This window comes from Perca fluviatilis, chromosome 7 (assembly GCF_010015445.1).
Source record: "Perca fluviatilis chromosome 7, GENO_Pfluv_1.0, whole genome shotgun sequence".
NCBI classification, from domain to species: domain Eukaryota; kingdom Metazoa; phylum Chordata; class Actinopteri; order Perciformes; family Percidae; genus Perca; species Perca fluviatilis.
The window spans coordinates 39,101,784-39,122,111 of NC_053118.1; the positions used below are offsets into that span (position 1 = coordinate 39,101,784).

The 20,328-nt window shown below is 41.9% G+C and overlaps 1 protein-coding gene and 1 long non-coding RNA gene across 2 annotated transcripts in view; one reads left to right on the forward strand and one right to left on the reverse strand.

Annotated features, from left to right (window-relative positions):
- Positions 1 to 5,520: 5,520 nt before the first annotated feature.
- LOC120562487 (sialoadhesin-like) overlaps positions 5,521 to 20,328 on the reverse strand; it is a gene marked incomplete at its 3' end in the record, with an annotated part of 35,402 nt that continues 20,594 nt past the window's right edge. The window contains exons 2-6 of the mRNA XM_039806200.1: positions 11,176 to 11,520; positions 9,358 to 9,621; positions 7,386 to 7,470; positions 6,201 to 6,255; positions 5,521 to 5,595 (exon numbers count right to left, since the gene is read on the reverse strand). Coding sequence (XP_039662134.1) covers positions 5,521 to 5,595; positions 6,201 to 6,255; positions 7,386 to 7,470; positions 9,358 to 9,621; positions 11,176 to 11,520 — 824 coding nt within the window. The remainder of the gene's footprint in view (positions 5,596 to 6,200; positions 6,256 to 7,385; positions 7,471 to 9,357; positions 9,622 to 11,175; positions 11,521 to 20,328) is intronic.
- Positions 18,527 to 20,169, forward strand: LOC120563035. Its single transcript, XR_005639901.1, has 4 exons — positions 18,527 to 18,591; positions 18,786 to 18,859; positions 18,975 to 19,124; positions 19,509 to 20,169. It is a non-coding gene; the product is annotated as an uncharacterized LOC120563035 (long non-coding RNA).

Consider the following 20,328-nt stretch of genomic DNA (forward strand, 5'->3'; position numbering starts at 1 on the left):
AAGCCAATGATCACATGATATGCATATTAAGTGTGTGTGTGAGCTGAAAGCTGCGCTCCTTTCCGTGTCATCAGGTTCACAGCGACCACAGCAGCACAGAGCATCAGCAGCAGGACACTGAGCCCTGAGCATCGCACTTTGAAGAAGGTGGAGTAAATCCCAAAGGGCTCCATGTACACTAACACAGTTCTCTCTGTTGACTCACACTGATAATCATATGGGTAATAAACTACACACCAGTACTCCCCTGCGTCTCCCACTGAGATATTAGAGATAACCAGGCTCCCATTATTATGGTACCAACTCACTCTGCTCATGCTCATCAGGCGTAACAAAAAAGATTCTTCCCTTTGTTCTGTGTGACTTGATAAACCAACCATGCCCCTTTTCCTTTCCCCTATCTCTGCATCTGAGAGGGACTTCTCCTTCTGAGAAGAGCTCTACAGCAGGGAGGCCAAATTTGGAGAACACGAACAGCTACTGTTCGAACAGCTACAACAGATACTGTTGCAGTCTCATAGAGGCTTTACAGTAGTACACACAGGAGTACTGACTTGAGTGATTTAACATTAGAGATGAAAACACCAGCGAGTAGTTTTGGTCTACTGAAGGAACAGTCTGGTTGTGTAGTTCTAGGTCAGGGGAGAACAGCTTAGACCAATGTGGGGGCTGTTCATCAGTGAAGTCAGCGATAGTGCACGGCAACACAGCGGTCTCTCCCACTGAGCCGTAGATTATCTCAGACCATAGTTTCAACTCTACAGGTTCACTGCTAACACACTGCTGTTCATTCATCACCAGACACTGGTACCATGTAAAGTCTGTTGCTGTGATGTTGGAAACACAAAGAGCTGATGAGTTTGTAACCACTTGGTATCTTCCTCTAACATTGTCCATCACTGATGTCATATTGTCTCCAAAATCTCTGCTCCATGTTTCTCGCTCATATCTAGAGTCCTGTTTGAGCCACTGGATATCCAGATTATCAGCTGCTCCCCAACATGGCAGGTCCACTGGTTCTCCAAGTCTTGCTTCAAAATATCTCCGATATATTGAAGTACAAACAGTGATAGTGATGTTGTTGTCATGCGTCACGTTGCCCTCCGTCCAACACTCCTCTTGGTACGGGCCGGAGTCTGAATGGGTCAGGTTGAGGATGGTGTAAGAAGAAGTTTTCACCGTGCTGACAAGTCGTTGTTTCAGGTCTTCAGGTACTGAGGAGCTGTTGGACCAGAGGTCAGAGGTGTTCCACAGGACAAGCTTCTCCTCACCAACAGATCTGGAGATCAGGCAGGAGCTGGTGTTCTCGGGGAGGGTGAAGGTGTAAAAGTCTCCTTCCTCTCGGAAGGTGATCCGTTATTCTGCATGGATGTTGTTGATGAGAGCAAACAGCAGGAAGGAGAGCTCTGTGACTGCAGCCATTCTGCTCCGAGGTCGACAAACACTGACACCACTCAGCTCATATACGCTCTACACCAACCCTCATCAGCAGCTGCTCTTTATCTGGTATCACACATGACTTTTTTATCTCAGCATCAGAGGAAATGTTGCAACATCAGCTCTCTATCCAGTAATCAATGTCCTTTACACAAGTCTAAAACCACGGAAATTCAGAGAGGATAGAGAGGTGTGTGTGTGTGTGTCTGTGTGTCTGTGTGTGTGTCTGTCTGTCTGTGTGTCTGTATGTCTGTGTGTGCGTGTGTGTGTCTATGTGTATGTTTGTGTGTGTGTGTGTGTGGATCTCTGTGTGTATGAGTGTCTGTGTGTATCTGTATGTCTATGTGTGTGTGTCTGTGTGTGTGTGTGTGTGTGTGTGTTTGTGTGTCTGTGTGTGTCTCTCTGTATGTGTGTGTGTGTAATTGTCTGTGTATCTGTGTGTCTATGTGTATATTTGTGTGTGTGTGTGCGTCTCTGTGTCTGTGTGTGTGTCTGTGTATGTCTGTCTGTGTGTGTGTGTGGGGGTCTGTGTGTGTATGTGTGTGTCTCTGTGTGTGTTTTATGTCTATTTGTGTGTGTGCTTGTGTTTGTGTTTGCGTGTGTGTCTGTGTGTATGTGTGTGTCTGTATGTGTTTGTGCGTGTGTATGTGTGCCCTCCCCCCCCCCGTTATCTGTGGATGTTTCTTCTCCTCTCTGAATAATGTGTGTATGAATACCGGTCAGCGTCTGTGATTTTAGACTTGGGTAAAGGACCCCACAAAGAACTGAGCAGGCCTAAATTGTTGCATCAAACTGTCTTCTAAAGGTGTGTCTATCTGGTTGGCTAGTTGTTAGACGTGGATCAGCCAATCAACAATTACCATGACATGCAGCAGCCTCAAGCAGAAGCATCTCCGGCTCCGGGTGAGTCCTTGATTAATCTAGAGCGCTCCTTTGACGAGTCATTTAGGAAAATAAAGTAACTATTCAGAGAGGAGCTCAGCTTTCAGCTACGACATGTATTATGAATTAATTTAACTTTATGTTAACTTACTTTATGTGTGTGTGTGTGTGTGTCTTTGTGTGTGTATGTGAATGTGTGTGTGCGTGTGTGTGTTTGTGTGTGTGTAAATTGTGATGTTTTGAAAGTAAAATGTGCCACATGAAATGGTAGAAGTACAGTTCCAGTGAAATGTTATACCCTTAGCTCCTTCAAGGTCATCAGATTGCCATGCCAACAGTAGCTGCTCTTTTTCTGTTTTTATCAAACTTCTTTATCTCATCATCAGAAGAAACTTTGCAGCATCAGCTCTCTATCAAGTAATCAATGTCCTTTACACAAGTCTAAAACCACAGAGGCTGAAGATTCTTCATACACACATTATTCAGAGAGGAGAGATAGGTAGGAAGCACGCACACACACACAAACACACCACACACACATACACACACACACACACACACACACTTACACAGACACACTCACTTCCTGTTTTCTGTCTCAAGTGTTAAACTCGTCCGTCCAGCTACTGGTTTCCAGTAACTTCCGTCGTCTTTCAAAAGCTCTGTTACACAACCATGTTATATCATGAGGAGACTACAAAGCAAGATAAATCTTTATTACGTTTATTTTAATATATAATATATATGATGAGCTCAGATCGCAGATGAACTCACGCTAGTCTCTTTTCTGTAAATAGGCTACAATTAAACCTTCATGAGTAGAAAGTCAATACTTATCAATGCACTCACCTGTGTAGACCGGCATAAACATGTAGAAAGCCATATTTCAATCTGCTTCAATCAGCAAATTTTTACAAACAAGCTAAAACAAAAGCTGTCGGTTTTTAGTCTAACTGTTTATCTTAGGTTGCCGGGAATCTGAACATTTTGAAAAATTCTTGTAAACCTCAGTGTTGGCTGAACAAACCAAACTCTCCACTAGAGCGGACAATCTGGAGCTACTTAATATGCACGTGAATGACGCGATCGATGACGAGTGCATAGCCTGCTTATCAGTCATTCATCATTAAAGCTGGGCTTTTCCACGTCAACTTTTTGCTTCAGCCTCTTTGACAGTGACACGTTTACCTGACAACAGCCTTTCTTTCTGCAAGCATTTTCCACCAATCAGGATGCTGCATACTACAATAATGTTTCCATAATCACAGACTTTAACGATCACTCCTCAGTGAACTGCCTCCAAGTCTGAGATCTTTTTCTAGTTAAAGAGCCAGTTATCATTATGGAGTTTCCATGTTTTTAGGAGTTTGCTCACACTAATACATGTAAAAACCAAACAAATGTAGCATTAATTCAGTAAGAAAGTGAAAATTTCGAACAAGAATAGGCGTATTAGGTATAAATTCATTTTATTTTATTTATTTGAAAGTCCGGCCGCCAGAGTGCTTAGAAAAATTCTGAAAAAAATGTAGTTGATGATCCCTGCTGTAGACTCTCTGTCCAGTCAGAGACATATATTGTGTAAATGTAGTTGATTATCCCTGCTGTAGACTCTCTGTCGAGTCAGAGACATATTTTGTGTAATTGATGTTTTCAGTTCAATTAATTAAATCCAAGTAAATGGAACACTCACAAGATGTCATCAAAATCACTCTGTCCCCTTTAAATCTTTCAGAAAATGATGTAAGTGTATCGAATTATATCGAATCGTATCGTTGGCTGATTATCGTGATATATATCGTATCGTGAGCTGAATATCGTGTATCGTATCGTGAGATTAGTGTATCGCTACAGCCCTACACACAGACACACACAAACACACACAGACACATACACACACACAGGTACACACAGACACACACTGAGAAACTGTCACCGAACCGAGAGAACACCGGTGAAATAATAATATACACAGATACAATGAAATAAAGGGACAGGTGAAATCACAGGTGTAATTTACGTGGTGGATAGGGGGGTTACACCCCCCCAATAATAAAAACTGAGCTTTTTCAGAATTTCTTTTTTTTGCTTTTACCATTTTAAATTTTAAATTTAAAAACATGATCTGCCATCATGGTGCGGTTTATGTTCAGCCTATTGTGGCTACAGTGCTGTAGGTGATGGAGTCCTCCACCTCCTCTGCCGGTCTGAAAATGAATAAATATCAAACAGAAGATGAGTCATCAGAGAGAGGAAGAGAAAAACCTTCATATGATTCAGCATCAAAACTCTGCGTCCTCCACTACTTCAGTGAAATGTGAACGCCCGAGGATAAAGTTTATTGTTTTTTTAAAGGGTAACTGTTTTTTTTTCAACCTGGACTCTATGTCTCCATGTTTGTGTGTCTGAGTGTCTGATGTGAACAACAATCTCTGAAACTGGTCCAGAATTAAACAAGAACCAAGCTGTAATGTAACCCTACAGGACTAATGTTCAGCATCAGTTAGAGTCCACTAAAAGTTCTGTTGTTGCTGCAGACACTTATTCTAAGTGTCTGACAACATTATGGAAAGGATCCCTACAGAGATAGACCTTTTAGTTAAAGAGTAAGATCCTTTTAGTTTAACATGAAACAGCCCCGAAATCACCATCACCAAACACAACAAACACCACCAGACTCCATGTAAATAATCAGGACTTTTATCATCATAAAACACACTTCATTTAAAGTGCACAGAAACTAAATTAAACTATCAAAAACTGTCTTGGTTCATCTTTCCACTGTTCCAACAACCACCACTCTGGTTTGGTATAAACCCTTAATTCACCCATTTACATGTGGTGATATGCTGGCTCTATACACGCTAAAAGTCCTGATTATTTACATGGACTTTGGTTGGTTTGGTGATGGTGATTTTGGGGCTGTTTCATGTTAAACTAAAAGGATCTTACTCTTTAACTAAAAGGTCTATCTCTGTAGGGATCTTTCCATAATGTTGTCAGACACTTAGAATAATAATCTGAGTCTGTCAGCGGCAACAACAGAACTTTTAGTGGTCCCTGACTGATTAATACTGGACCCATTTCAAAGAGTCATCAGTCACTTAGACACCACCTTTAATACCAGGTATGAACAGGGCCATGTTTAGCAGCCTCCAGTACCTGGCCTGCTTCTTGTGTGTGAACTGGACCGGTAGGTAGCACCTCCACAGCGCTGCTGGGTCCCTGCTGCTCAGCAAGTGGCAGCAAGTTGTTGCTGTAGATGTTATCAGAGTGCTGAACACCACATACAGAAAGAGATGAAGAAAGACAGGAAGAGATGAAGAAAGATAGGAACAGATGAGGAAAGAGAGACTCATGCAAGAAGGAGCGCCATCACAGGTCCTTCATTCCAGCAGCAGTCAGACTCTTTAATAGAACATTATAATGTAGCACTGCTCGCTGTTTCTGCAATATGAGCCATCACCGGACAATATTCTGCACTATGCATATTTATTTATTTATTACTCTCTGTTACCTCCAACTGTGCAATATGTCATTTCTATTCATCTGTATATCTCTGTTTATATACTGTCTGTTTATACATTATATATAAGGCTGTTTATTGTGTGAATATGTTTGTTTTATTACTATTATTATTATTATTATTATTATAACTAATTCTATTTTCTCTATTTCTTATACTTTATTAATATTTTTCTCCTATATCTACATAATGTGTATTTGTGTTATTTTGATGTGTGTAAATTTTTTCTTTTGAGCTGCTGTAGCACAGGAATTTCCCCAGTGTGGGATTAATAAAGTCTATCTTATTTTATCTTATTCATCACACAGCTCCTTCGTCTGCAAACTAAAATAATCAGGGAAACACCTCCACTCACCTTTTGTTCCTCGTCCCGTCCCACGGCTGTCTGATCTCGACCTGCTGCTCTCTTCCTGCAAACACAACACCATGACCACAATAACACAACACCATGACCACAATAACACGACACCATGACCACAATAACAAACACAACACCATTACCACAATAACACAACACAAAACAACACATTCTAACTCCCATCAGGTAAAACATGGACGCTTGGTCAGGTGCCTTTGTCGTTGTTATTGACGCTAAAAGTCTCCTTTAGCGTCACAAAACGTGCTTCAACAAAACGCTCTTGGTCGGGACTATTGGCGTCCCATTTGTCGCAGTTATGTTAAGTCGTGGGTGGGCTTACGTTTCTCTGGCTAGCGGGAGAAGTCCGGTCTAAATAAATAAATGTTCTTCCCTAAAATATAGGGGGCATAAGTAAGTACACCCCTATGTTAAATTCCCATAGAGGCAGGCAGACTTTTATTTTTAAAGGCCAGTTATTTCATGGATCCAGGATACTATGCATCCTGATAAAGTTCCCTTGGCCTTTTGAATTAAAATAGCCCCACATCATCACATACCCTTCACCATACCTAGAGATTGGCATGGTTTTATGTCAGTTAGCCTAATAGCTGGTTTAATTTGTCGCAGTTATGTTAAGTCGTGGGTGGGCTTACGTTTCTCTGACTAGCGGGAGAAGTCCGGTCTCCTGTGTGAAAGTCCTACCAACCACCCTACGCGGATTTTCGGCCTTTCCTACTACTCGCGACCGTTGTCGCTCTCAATGCTACGTCATCTTCAAACCCTGTGTAGCTGCTACTCGTCCCGGTACGTTCTACAAAAACGCTGAAGGACGCTTTTTTCATCGCTTTAGACGCTGACAGTCACTGTCCACACATCCATATTTTTTACGAGTTCGGAGTGAGAATAGGTTGACACATCCACATGACACAACACCACAGACACTACGGAGCGCCCCTATGCCCAAATCACAGAATGCGTGTTGTTAAAAGATTTAGTGCTATAAAGGGATTTTCCCTTTACTTGTTATTATTGCATTCATTTTGACAGCCATACTTTATATTTTAAAACAATAACACTGGGTTACAGACGGACAACGTTTGAGTGCAAAGGGTAATAAATATGGAATGATTGATATAAATTGAGCTGTATAACAAAGACAAGGAGACAGATTTATTAAACTACCTTTTGATGATGCAGACGACCAGAATAACAGCAAAGAGAACCAGCAGGACCCCGACAACCAGAGCAGCGAGAGGCAGACCTTCTCCTGCAGAACACATCAGACATTATTAGAGGCCCGTTCCAGAAAGCAGGTTTAGTGAAAACTCTGAGTTTGTTAACCCTGAGATGAGGGAAACTCTGGGTTTTCTGTTTCAGAAAGAGAGGTAACTTAACCTTCAGTTACTATGGTAACTGAGCCTGTGAACTTAACCTGGTCGGGAGCAGGTTTTCTTCAAGAAACCTCGAGTTTCTCTTATTCTCCTCCCTCTTATTTCCTCATTCAATCATTCAGTCTGTATGAGGCACATTTTAATGCAGTTTGTTATCTGCATGAATAAAAAAATTTATTGGTTTATGTTAGGCAGATTATAAAACGTTTTTTTCTCAAGCATGTTATGTCCTTTTGTCTATGATCCCGTTGATGAAAAAGCTGTATTAATTCACAGAGAGATTGCGTCGGGAGATGATATTGAGTCCCGACTATAGATGTATTTTCATTTCCACATAGGCCTAACCGATTCTTTTTCTATCACAGTCCATAATATATGTAGATACCTTATCCGTCCTCATATCACAAACATCAGCCATCGTGGACAGGTTTTAACATCCCAGCAGATTCTTTGTGTCGCATTACGTTTTTAGCAAACGGCAGTTTTCTTCATAACAGTGTAGCGGATCATACTGTGATAGTAAAGCCACTGTATGCAGAGCCGTCAGAAACGCTCTGAAGCGTTTTTTAAACGTGTTCCCTGGACACAAACCAGTGAGAGCCATTAAAAAGAAATAAATGATTATACATTATAGTTCTGTTAATGATATGGTGCTGCAGCCTCAGAATGGGATTAGTAGGCTATAGTTTACGCCCACAGGATTGCACCTAAATGAAATTATAGGTGTAGCCTAATACAATTCCAGTTTTCACCAGTAGCCTAATATTATAAGTTAACTGTGATTAAATATGAAATTAATACACTGTTAATGCGTATGCATTGACTCAAGCAGCAATTTTCTCCCACACCAATTCTCTCTCTTTTGCAGCAGCAACCGCTGTTTTGCTTTTTTAACAAAATGCATGTTCAAACCATAGACAGTATATATTCAAACTCGCTGTTTGTGCGCATGAGTATTTCCGCTGACCCGTTTGTTTGTGGTTGTTACCATGGTGAATAGTAGAATCATGGCTCCATTCATGCTGCCTTTTGTGCACGCGCGTAACCCTGATTGAACATACGCCGAGTTGATTGAACCAACTAAAACCAGCTGAACTCAAATCAGCTGTTCTGGAACCGAAAACTCTGTTTCCCATCTCAGGGTAAATCACCACAGACATCAGGGTTAGACTCAGAGTTTGTTAAACCTCCTTCCTGGAACGGACCCCAGGAGACAATGGTGAGATTACAGTCAGAGGGAACCACTTTAACCTTGAAGCATCTAACGTCATGTGTCTCTGTAACAATCTGACATGTTAGCTTCAGCTGCTTTATAAGAGGATAATATGTCAGATGTTCACAGACTGTTCTGCTGCAAAACAAGCCGCCAATTAGACCAATCACTGCAGGTTTAAAGCTGTAGTGCTTAACGTTTTGATATTAATGAACATCCATTACATTTAAGCAAAATTTGTTGCAACAAAGCTAATTAAGACTATCAGCTCCACACAACTCTCTCTGGATTTCTCAGTGTGACTATGTTTAGAAGATTGTGGCGTCTGGGGAAGGGTGTGCGTGATCAAAGAAGACTTATCATCATCACTGTATCATGTGGACGCTCCGACAGTGTTGTTGTCAAAACTTATAATTCCTCATGGGGGCGACAGAAACTACGCACTATAGCTTTAAGGTGGTTTAGATTCAGTTTGTAGTTTCTATAGACAGACTTGTTGAGTTTGGATCTGGTCTGAAAATGTTTTTAGATAAAAACTGATCAAACTAACCTTCCTCGTCAGCCTCCACATGCAGGCTGTACGGCTCTGAGAGGGTGTGCTCGTTCTTCTTCAAACCACAGGTGTAGTTCCCAGAATCCTTTGCAGTCAGATAGCTGAGATGGAGGGCGGGGCCAGTCTCTGAGAGGGCGGAGCCATCTCTGAACCAGCTGACCTCCAGTTGGTGGATAGAGCAGATTGTGGTGCAGTTCAGTGTGACTTCTTCTCCTCTTTTAAACTCTCCGTCATCTCTGGAGCTTCTTATCTCCATCTGATCTAAAATACATTTACAGTGTTAGTTTTTAATACATTATATTAGATTATGACTTGTTGGAAATGATGATCCCTGTTCCTCATGTTGTTACCAACCAAGATCACTATACAACTAAAGGTAAAGACTGCTCTAAATCTTTTAGGCCGACTTCACTGTCGTTTAGAGGCTGTAGAGGGTTCTGTTCCAAAGCTAGAACAATACATTGGTATCAGAGTAAACTAGACAACCTAAGGAACCCATGCTGTGCTAGATTGTTGGGAAGGAAGTCAAATATGGAGAGGGAAAAACTGGCACGGCCTTTTTCAAACGTGACCGTTAACCTCTGACCTCCAGATATCTGAATGAAAATGGGTTCTGGACATACCCACGAGTCTCCGATTTACACCACAAGCACACTTCATGATAATCCCATGCAGTATAAAGTCCCTATCTTGCACCCGGTGAAGAGCAGCGCAAAGCCCGACGCAAGTGTCTTTGTTAGTTTAGACCGATGCAGTTTCCAATTTCCCATCCAGCGCCCACACCGTTTAAATAGTAAATGCACCCATCTGTGGCCCATGGGCATGCTGGTCTTACAGGGAGGTGTGTTCAGGTGCATTGTGGCCATGCTGGTCTTACAGGGAGGTGTGTTCAGGTGCATTGTGGCCATGCTGGTCTTACAGGGAGGTGTGTTCAGGTGCATTCTGGGCGTGCTGGTCTTACAGGGAGGTGTGTTCAGGTGCATTCTGGGCGTGCTGGTCTTACAGGGAGGTGTGTTCAGGGGCATTCTGGGAGTATTGCTATCTTGAGGCAGCGGGAAGAGATCGCACCATTGACCAACAAAAACCTGGTCTAAAGTCAATAACGCAGCATTTCCTTGTTATTTTAACAGAGCATTAGTAAAATGCTCCTAGGCTCGCGTAATAGCGCTACCACTATGCTTGTTAGACACACAGACCACGCCGCTACACACACACACACACACACACATGCAGAAGATTACAAATAAATATATTACGGTGCAAATCCTCCATCATAACAGCAATGCTCCAAGGTCCAAACGCGCCTGGCTTTTAAAGGGAATGGGAGATGATCTCTGATTGGTTGATTGCATGTTACGCCCAAAACACACCTCTGATTAATGAAGACACTAAGTACAACCTTTTAGAACCAGGCGCCCAGCGCACGGACCCTTTTTTCCAGTGGATTTGGACACGCCCCTAAACGCATCTGCACCAGGCGTGGTGTGTGTGTGTGTGTGTGTGTGTGTGTGTGTGTATGTACGGGCATTGTTGCGTAGCGTGTGTGTGCATGTGTGTGTGTGTGTATGTGTGTGTGCGTGTGTGTGCATGTGTGAGTGTGTGTGTTTGTGTGTGTGTGTGTGTACGTGTACATGTGCGTATGCGTGTGCGAGTGTGTGCATGTGTGCGTGTGTGTATGTGTGTGTGTGTGTGTGCATGTGTGTGCGTGTGCGTGCGTGTATGTGTGCGTGTGCGTGTGTGTGTGTCTCTGTGTAGCTGTTTCCTAATTAGGTTATAACCAACCGAGTCTCTTGCTGTTCCTTGAGATGCTCTTACCTTCGACTGTGACTCTCACTCCTGATTGGCCAGTAAAATGTGCTTGGACATCATTAGTTTCCATTCTGAAGCGAAAAGTTGTGTCATCTTCCTCCTGTAGATCTGAGATCTGTAAAGTGCAGTCTCTCTTCTGGTCTCCCAGGTATCTGTAACGAGGGTTGTTGTTGTTTGATTCGCTGTCGTACACAGACGGAGTCGTTCCCTGACAGATTTCATGGTTCTTGCACCAGACGACTCTGATGATCTTGGCAGACTCCAGTGGTGTGAAGGAGCAGGGGAGGGTGATGGTCGATCCTTTTATACCACAAACAGGATCTGGATAGTTCACTCTTTGACCCAGAGCTCCTGACAAACACAAGAAGAAGAAGAAGAAGAACAAGAAGAAGAGACACATGATTGTAAAAAATGAATATTTAATATTTATAAATAATAAATAATTATTTAATATTAATATTTTGAGAAACAACCCTGCAAATCTCTTACATGTGTGTATGTGTGTGTGTGTGTATGTCTGTTTATTTGTTTATTTAGGATCCTCATTAGCTCATCCATTGCTGTGCTATTCTGTCCGAGGTCCTTGTGTGTAGCAATAGCAACTCTAACGTGTTCTTTTACCAAATAAATAATCCTAATACCTAAATTATAATCCGACAACATAAAACAATAACAAGACTATGAGCCCATTGTGCAAAAGAAGTACTTTAATATTTAATGTTTAGAGTTGATGATAATGCAGTAAATTGTCAGAGTACTTCCTCCATCTCTGGTTACTTTTATCTCTTTTATCTCTCTGATCTCTCTTCCCTTCATGTGTCTTTTTCTCAACATGTGTTATTATAATCAGCTTCAGTCTGCATGTTTCTGGACCAACAGGACCAGAGATGTCTTCAGCTTCTTTATTCTGAACCAGAACATTAACTAAAGTTAAACTGGACCAGAGATGTCTTCAGCTTCTTTATTCTGAACCAGAACACACACGTGCGTGTGTGTGTGTGTGTGTGTGTGTGTGTGAGTGTGTGTGTGTGTGTGTGTGTGTGTGTGTGTGTGTGTGAGTGTGTGTGTGTGTGTGCATGTTGTGACAGTTTGGCTGAAGTTTAAACAATTTATCTTTTGTTTGGGGTGCCAGCCAGGTCTCTCTCCTGGCAGTAAGATACAGGTTACTGGTTGTTGTTTCTTTTTTCTTTTTAAATCAAATGTCACTTTCATGTTCATCTAAAAGAATGTACACCCTCACCAATGAATGACCATAAAAGCAATAAACACCATAACTCAAAAGCTAATTCAAAACAAAATATTGGTGTATTTAAAGATTTCACACAAAAACAGAATCACAAGATGAAGCACAATCCAACTCAAGATTCCACTTCGGGTTTTCTGCACACTTAAACCAACAATCTCAACCAACACAAATTAGTTGCAGTCCAATACAAAAAAACAAATCACAATTAAATCCAGACCAGTGCTGATAACGAGAGAAAAATAAAGCTGGTCAGTTTCTCAGGCTCAAAACAAAACAGAATGTCGTAGTAAGAGTTACTTGATAACTCAGGGACTCTAGTCAGTCAGTCCAGTCAGTCCAGTCAGTCCAAGAAGACAGTCCGGGTTTTTCTGCTGACTTGTGAATGATTTACTGGCGTCCGTGAACAACTTTGCACAGCGAATGTAGCATGATGATCCGAAGGTGGAGTGTACAGGATAGGTGTGCGGCTGAAAGTCAGGAAGGAAACTGTACGGAAGAGTTTTAACTACTTTGTTTTGTTTTTGCGCGCACACACACAAACACACAGACACACACACACACACACAAACACACAGACACACACACACACACACAAACACCCACACACACACACAAACACACACACACACACAAAACAAGACAACACACACACACACAAACACACAGACACACACACACACACACAAACACACAAACACCCACACACACACACACAATTGAAGCCAGACATACAGTATTACATCATCTTAAAACCAACTAATATTACATCATTATATTCAACATCTCTCTAAGCATTCTGGGTATTCTTCAACTTTTCTAAACCATTCCTACTAATTAAATCCATTCCCACTTTTCCAACTCTTCTCACTACTTCACCTTCTTCTTCCACAATCCAAGCGTCAGCCTTTCACCACAGAGTAAAGGATCTGAAGACTTGTCCCCCCACTGACTGGGTCCATGTTGGGACTCTGGTCTTACCTGTCAGGACCAACATGACGCCGGCGAGAAATCTTTTGTCCCAAACTGCCATCCTTACTTCAGTCTCTTCAGGTTGGGACTCCTGACAGAAGAGTGAGCCGAGCGCTGACTGACTGACGGACAGACAAGTTGTCACATACGTCAAGAAAGGTTTTTAACCACTTTATGACTTCCTTTTTTCTTTCTTTTCCGAGAACTCTTTTCTCACCAACATTCCTTTTAATGTTACTTCCCTAATATATCTGAGAAGAAAGTTCCTCAACACGGCTGATTAAAACCTAACTACAGACTCCACAGAATGAACTAACGTGGACAAAAAAGCTGCAAAAAAGGCAGACAAAAGTTGCGGTATTGAATGAATGATGAGGTAATCTGACAGGGTTTTTGTGTGTGTGTGTGTGTGTGTGTGTGTGTGTGTGTGTGTGTGTGTGTGTGGGCGGCTGCTGTGTCTGCAGACACGCACACTCACACGCACACACACATACATACACACACACTACACACACACAACCACACACACACACACACACACACACAGACACAGACCTGCCAAGGATATGGTGGGAGTGAGGTCTGCGCACCCACACCCTCACCTATCTGTGTGTGTGTGTGTGTGTGTGTGTCTGTTTATCTGTGCGTGTGTGTGTGTGTGTGTGTATATGTGTATTTGTGTGTCTGTGTGTGTGTGTGTGTGTGTGTGTGTGGTGTGCGTGTGTGCGCATGTGTATGTTGTATGATTCTCTCGTAGGGTACAGATTTGGTTATTAGCAAATTATCAAAATATGTTTTATCAATATTAATAAAGTTATGAATATGGTTATTAATAACTTTATCAAATCGACAAACAATAAACGGGGCACCACCCTGTAAGTCAGGGGCCAATAATCAAACTGTGGAACAGTCTCATTTCTGTTAAAATCCTTTAAAAGGATTTAAAGGAAGGGGTGATTTCGAGCACAGACCCGTCCAGCCAGCAGTTATCACAATAAGTACACAAATAATCACAAGCAACTGCTAATTAAGTATAATAAGATTTATTAACGTCACAATTATCAGTAGCCAATCAGCAATCCTTCAATAATAAACTTATATACCCTTTTTACAATATCACAATCAAACAAAGCAAAACAAAACAGCATGTAGCATGGACACCTCTGTGTCTGTGTGGCGTGTGTGTGTGTGTGTGTGTGTGTGTGTGTGTGTGTGTGTGTGTGTGTGTGTGTGGGTGAGTGGCAGTGGAGGGGGCGGTGTAGCAATGTAGTCTAACACAAAACTACTAAAATGGCTACTCCGGTGAGCTGCACCTAGCTCTTTAGCCTCAAGAGGGCGGTAGTAGTGCTGGGTGCACGAGTAAGGGGTGAAGAAGCCGAGGGGGGGTGTTGCTAGGCACCGCACACGTTTATGCTAAGTCAAGCGTTAGCTCTATACCAGCTACACGTGGTTAACTAGCAACGTTAGCTCGGGAGCTAGCGTTGGCTAGCTTGTGTGTGTGTTATGTGTGTGTGTGTGTGTGTGTGTGTGTGTGTGTGCACTCAAAAAATTGAATCAGGGGGGTTGTGCACTTTAAATAGTTGTTTAATGTTCAGTTTACTTAAAATAAATGTATTTACTAGGTTAAAATGTTAATTTCAAATAAAGTCAATGTAATTGTGTCTATTGTTACCTGTAAAAAATATGAATGTGTTGATAAATCCCAAAACATTTAATTTAAGTGAATTAGGATTGCTATACTTGTTACATCCTGAAGACGGCAGTATAAAACACCAGCTACCATTTAAACCAAAACAGGAGAAGAAGACTGAGATGCTTCAGACTGTTCATGCGTTTAGTTTTGAATTTCTGACCGGACCCGACCGGACCACGCCTGACCCTCCTTCGGTTAATTTCCGTAATTCTGTCGGAAAAAGTTGCAGTTGGTGTTTGGTATCTAATATGGAAAAGGTAGGAGGACATTTTCTTTCACTCAAACCTGTTTTGTAATATTTTCATGCCCATTTTCCTTTATTTCCATTTACTTTCCTTCACTATTTCTTTGTTATTTTATTTGCCACCTGTTCTTCATATATCCACCCTTCCTCTATCCTTCTTCTGTCTGTGTTTATTTCTTCTGCATTCTTCCACTGTGTTTCCATTCTCCACTTCTCTTCTTTCCATTTCACTTCCGTGTGTCACCACCTTTCCTTCTCTCTCATTCCAAACCCCTTCCACTTATGTGTTCGTGGGCTCTATATCTCCACTTCCCTTCTGTGTCCTTTCCATTTCTTCCTGGGTCTTTCCATATTTCTGGGTTCCATGTGTGTACTAGGTATAGTTATGCTTCTTTGGTGCATATTTTCATTGTGTGTTATCATTTGTGGTTATTTTTCTCATATTCCGTGTCTCCTGTTCGTATTCCGTTATTTTTTCTATTGTGTGTATTCTGTCCGTGTGTGTCTGTGCTCTCCGTTTTCCTGTGTCTTTACTCCTTCCTGGTTGTTTGGGGTTTTTATTCTTTTGTTGTCGGTTGTTGTGTTTGTGTCTGGGTTGTGTTACTGGTTTGTCATGGTTTGTTCTTCTCCTTCTCTTGTTGTCTCCTCCATGGTTGTTGGTTTGTTGGGTTGTATTTCGTGTTGTGTTTGTGGTTATCTGTTGTTGGTTTGTTGTGTGTGTTGGTGTTTGTTTCCTTTCCTTCTGTTGTCTCAGTGTGCTTGTCTGTTTGGTTGTTATTGGTCTGCGTTGTCTCTACTGGTTGTTATTTCCTTCTACTTTCTTGTCTCTTCTCAGGTTGTTATTCCTTCTCCTCCACTGGTGTTCTTTGTGTTGTGTCTATTCTGGTTGTTTGGGGTTGTGTGTTTGGTTGTTATTCTGTCTTCCATGGTTGTGTCTTCTCACTGGTTGTCTCGTTTCCTTCCTGCCGTTGTTTCATTGCTTACAGTTTGTTATCTGGGTTGTTTCATTGTGATCTCTCACTCCTACTGGTTGTCTCATTGTATTTCTTCTCTCATGTGGTTTGTTATTGGTTGTCGTGGGTTGTGTGGTTGTTTTTCGGTCTTCCTTCCTCCACTGGGTTGTCCTTCCTTGGTTCTTTGTCTCTTTTTTCCTTCTTTGTGCCTTCATTCCTTCCTCCCCCCCCCCACTGGGTTGTCCTTCTCTCTACTGTTTGTCTCTGGGGTGTCTCATTACTTCCTTCCTCCCTCCATCTCCATTCCATTCCTTCCTCCCCTACTGGTTGTCTCCATTCCTTCCTTCCACTTTGTCCTCCATTCATTCTCCTCCTCTACCCCCTCCTCTTTTCCTTCCTTCCCCCCTGTTTGTCTCCATTCATTCATTCCTTCCTTCCTGTTTCTCCATTCCTTTCCTTTCATATTCTGGTTGTCTCCATTCATTCCTTCCTTTCCTCTCACTGTTTGTCTCCTTTCCTTCTTCCCTTTGTCTCATCCCCTTCCTCCCACGTTGTCTCATTCCTTCCTTTCCTCCCACTGTTGTCTCCTTCCTTTCCTCTTCCTCTCCACTGGGTTGTCTCATTCATTCCTACTGCTTGTCTCATTCCTTCCTCTACTGGTTTTGTCCTCATGTTCCTTTTTGGTTGTCTCTTTTTTTTGTCTCATTCCTTTCCTTCACTGGGTTGTCTCAGTCGTGTCCTTCCTCCTTTCAGTTGTCTCATGCGTTCCTTCCTCACTGGGTTGTCTCCGTCTGGCTACTGTTGTCTTTCTTTTCCTTTTGTCTCTTCTCTTCTTGTTCTGTTTCTTTGTTGTGTTTTCTCACTTGTTCTTTCATCTGTCTCCCACTTGTCTGTGGTTGTTGTTGGGTCCTTCCTCTGTTGTCTCCACTTTTTTTTTTACTTGTTTGCTTGTTTTCCCCCTCCTTTCTTTTTGTTGTGCCTCCCTTTGTGTCTTTTCCCTTTTTTTCTTCCTCTTGTCTCTCTTTTTTTTTCTCCTGTCTTTTGTTTTCCTCTTAAGTGTTTTCCTCTTTTTGTCTTCCTTGTTTTATTGTGTACACTTCTTGTTTGTTCCCTTGTTTTCACTCCTTTTCCCTTCCTCTCCCTTTGTCCTCTCCCGGCTCCACTTTGTGTCGCTCCCTGGTTGTTATTCTCTTCCTCTTCCCTTTCGTTGTTTCTTTTTGGGTTTCGTCGTTTGTCTCTCCGCTTTCATGGTTTCCTTGCTTCTTCTCTCTTCTTCTCTGGCTTGTCTCCACTTTCCCTCTCCTTTTTTTTTTGTTTGTTGTGGCTACTTTATTTTCTTTCTACAGCGCTACTCTCCACTCCCCCCCTGCTGGTTGTCTCATTAGAACTACAGCTCGCGCTACTCTCCACTCCCCCTACTGGTTGTCTCATTAGAACTACAGCTCGCGCTACTCTCCACTCCGCCTGCTGGTTGTCTCATTGGAACTACAGCTCGCGCTACCCTCCACTTCGGTGCCCCTACTGGTTGTCTCATTAGAACTACAGCTCGCGCTACTCTCCACTCCCCCTACTGGTTGTCTCATTAGAACTACAGCTCACGCTACTCTCCACTCCCCCTGCTGGTTGTCTCATTAGAACTACAGCTCGCGCTACTCTCCACTCCCCTGCTGGTTGTCTCATTCAGAACTACAGCTCGCTACTCTCCACCCCCCTGCTGGTTTGTCTCATTAGAACTACAGCTCGGCTACTCTCCCACTCCCCCTGCTGGTTGTCTCATTAGAACTACAGCTCGCGCTACTCTCCACTCCCCCCTGCTGGTTTGTCTCATTAGAACTACAGCTCGCTACTCTCCACTCCCCCTGCTGGTTGTCTCATTGGAACTACAGCTCGCTACTCTCCACTCCCCGCTGGTTGTCTCATTGGAACTACAGCTCGCGCTACTCTCCACTCCCCCTACTGGTTGTCTCATTAGAACTAAAGCTCGCGCTACCCTCCACTCCCCCTGCTGGTTGTCTCATTGGAACTACAGCTCGCGCTACCCTCCACTCCCCCTACTGGTTGTCTCATTAGAACTACAGCTCGCGCTACTCTCCACTCCCCCTACTGGTTGTCTCATTAGAACTACAGCTGCAGCTAAAAGTTGCATAGTGCTGCTTTAAGAACCATGTAAAATGTGCCTCAATAATTGATCTGTTAACATCTTTATAGGTTTATTTGTCTCTTTTAGTAATCATTATGTTGCAAAATTTCAGATCCTTTAAAAATTGCTTCGTTGATGAGTTGTGCTCCTGTCTGGATAAGACATATTCAAAAAAAGGTAAGATCGTAACTAGCTACCTAGTTACTGCAAATCGGCTTTTGCATATTTTTAGGAACATTTATTAGATGACAGCTTCATTATCTTGTTCTGAATAGATTTTTTATTTTTTTTATTTTAAGGTATAGAGCTCTCTTAAATGCAAGTAATGCATTTCAGTAGTTGATGGCTTCTGTTAATCTGTTGAATTTCAGGTCCTGGCTGGGATAGCTTTTGTCAGCTCCCTACGTATTGATGTGTTATAGCTGGACTGCGGAGCTTTCATGTGGTACGTTAAGGCAGAAAATAGAAAAACCTTTTTATAAGGTATTACTAAAATAATGAATGTTGACTGTTTTAGTAGGTACCATTAATATAATTTGTGTTTGTGGACTTGTTTTCAGATGGAGGCAGAATTTCTTACTACTACTACTCCCCTTCTCTCAAAGTTCCTTACACAACTTGACCAACGCACTGAGCAGCTCATGAAAGTGTTGAACAAAGGAGGCTCTGCAGGGAGGAAAATCAGGATCATTATGGCCCCAATGACAAAGGTATGTTTTGCTGTTGGTAGAAATTATTATGGAATTATAAGTTGATGTTGACTAGTGAATCTGACTGACTAGATAGTATCTGTGAATGCACCCTTAAGAGTAGGCTATGAAGTTGGGTTTTGATAGTTGCCTCTTGTGCGTCTTTCAAATTATTCATTTGCAGCCACCTCTGAATATAAACACAGATCAATCAATGTAGCTGTGTTTAGGGATCAAATGTATTGATATTTGGAATGAGAAACAGAAGTTTGCTTCTCAACATACAGCACTGATCACTCAAACAATTGAGGCCGGTTTATCTATTAGTGAGTGTTATGAAAATTGCGTAGGTAAAACATTTTCTAATATAATTGTATTTCTCCTTGCTGTTTCTTCTGTGTAAAGGAAGCCGAGGGAGCTTGAGAAGTCACCTTTGGTATCTACAGCATCGATGTTAAGGGAGGTGATACCGCCACTCCTCCAGCCGATGTTGGAATTGTGATTCAGCGTGTTGAAGTTCTGCACGACTTGAGAGACTTTGCCTCTGCATGTGCCCTGAGTTATCCTAACAGACTGAAAGCCTTCTTTGAAGTACTTCAAAAGTTCTTCCTTCAAATGGATGCTTGCAGACTCTCAACCAAGGTACAGCTGCTCATTAACTAACTGTACAAATGAGACAATCACTGATTTGGATGCTGAATGTTTCATTGAACAGGAGAAATATTTAGGGCCGAAACTGAAAAAAATTATCTGTTTGAAAATAGAGCAGAGAAACTACACTTGAGGAAAACGACCAATTTCTTTGCAAACTTTTGAAAAACTTATCATACAGGAAAAGTGGTAGTTGAGTGGCACTACTAGAGAAGTGATGTAGAATTGAGAGACCATGCTGCGCAAAAACGGTTGATATACAACTATGGCTATTTTGTGGATGTTTTAACACTAAGCTGCATCAAAAACAACTGCAAGGAAGTTCAATCATCAGACCATCTTAACCATCGTTAAAGAAATCCTACTTTAGAGTAGATGTTTGTTAAAGTGTTGCCACTGAAAACTTTATTTTAGATGTTAATTTGAAAAAAAAAAAGGCTGTTAGATGGGGAGACTATTATTTTGTAAACAAATTTGAAAACTGTAAAAAGTATTATTTATTAAACCATAAAAGTGAGTTATTTATTAAAGTGTGAATTATTTATATATTTGCTGTCAATCGATCGACTAATAT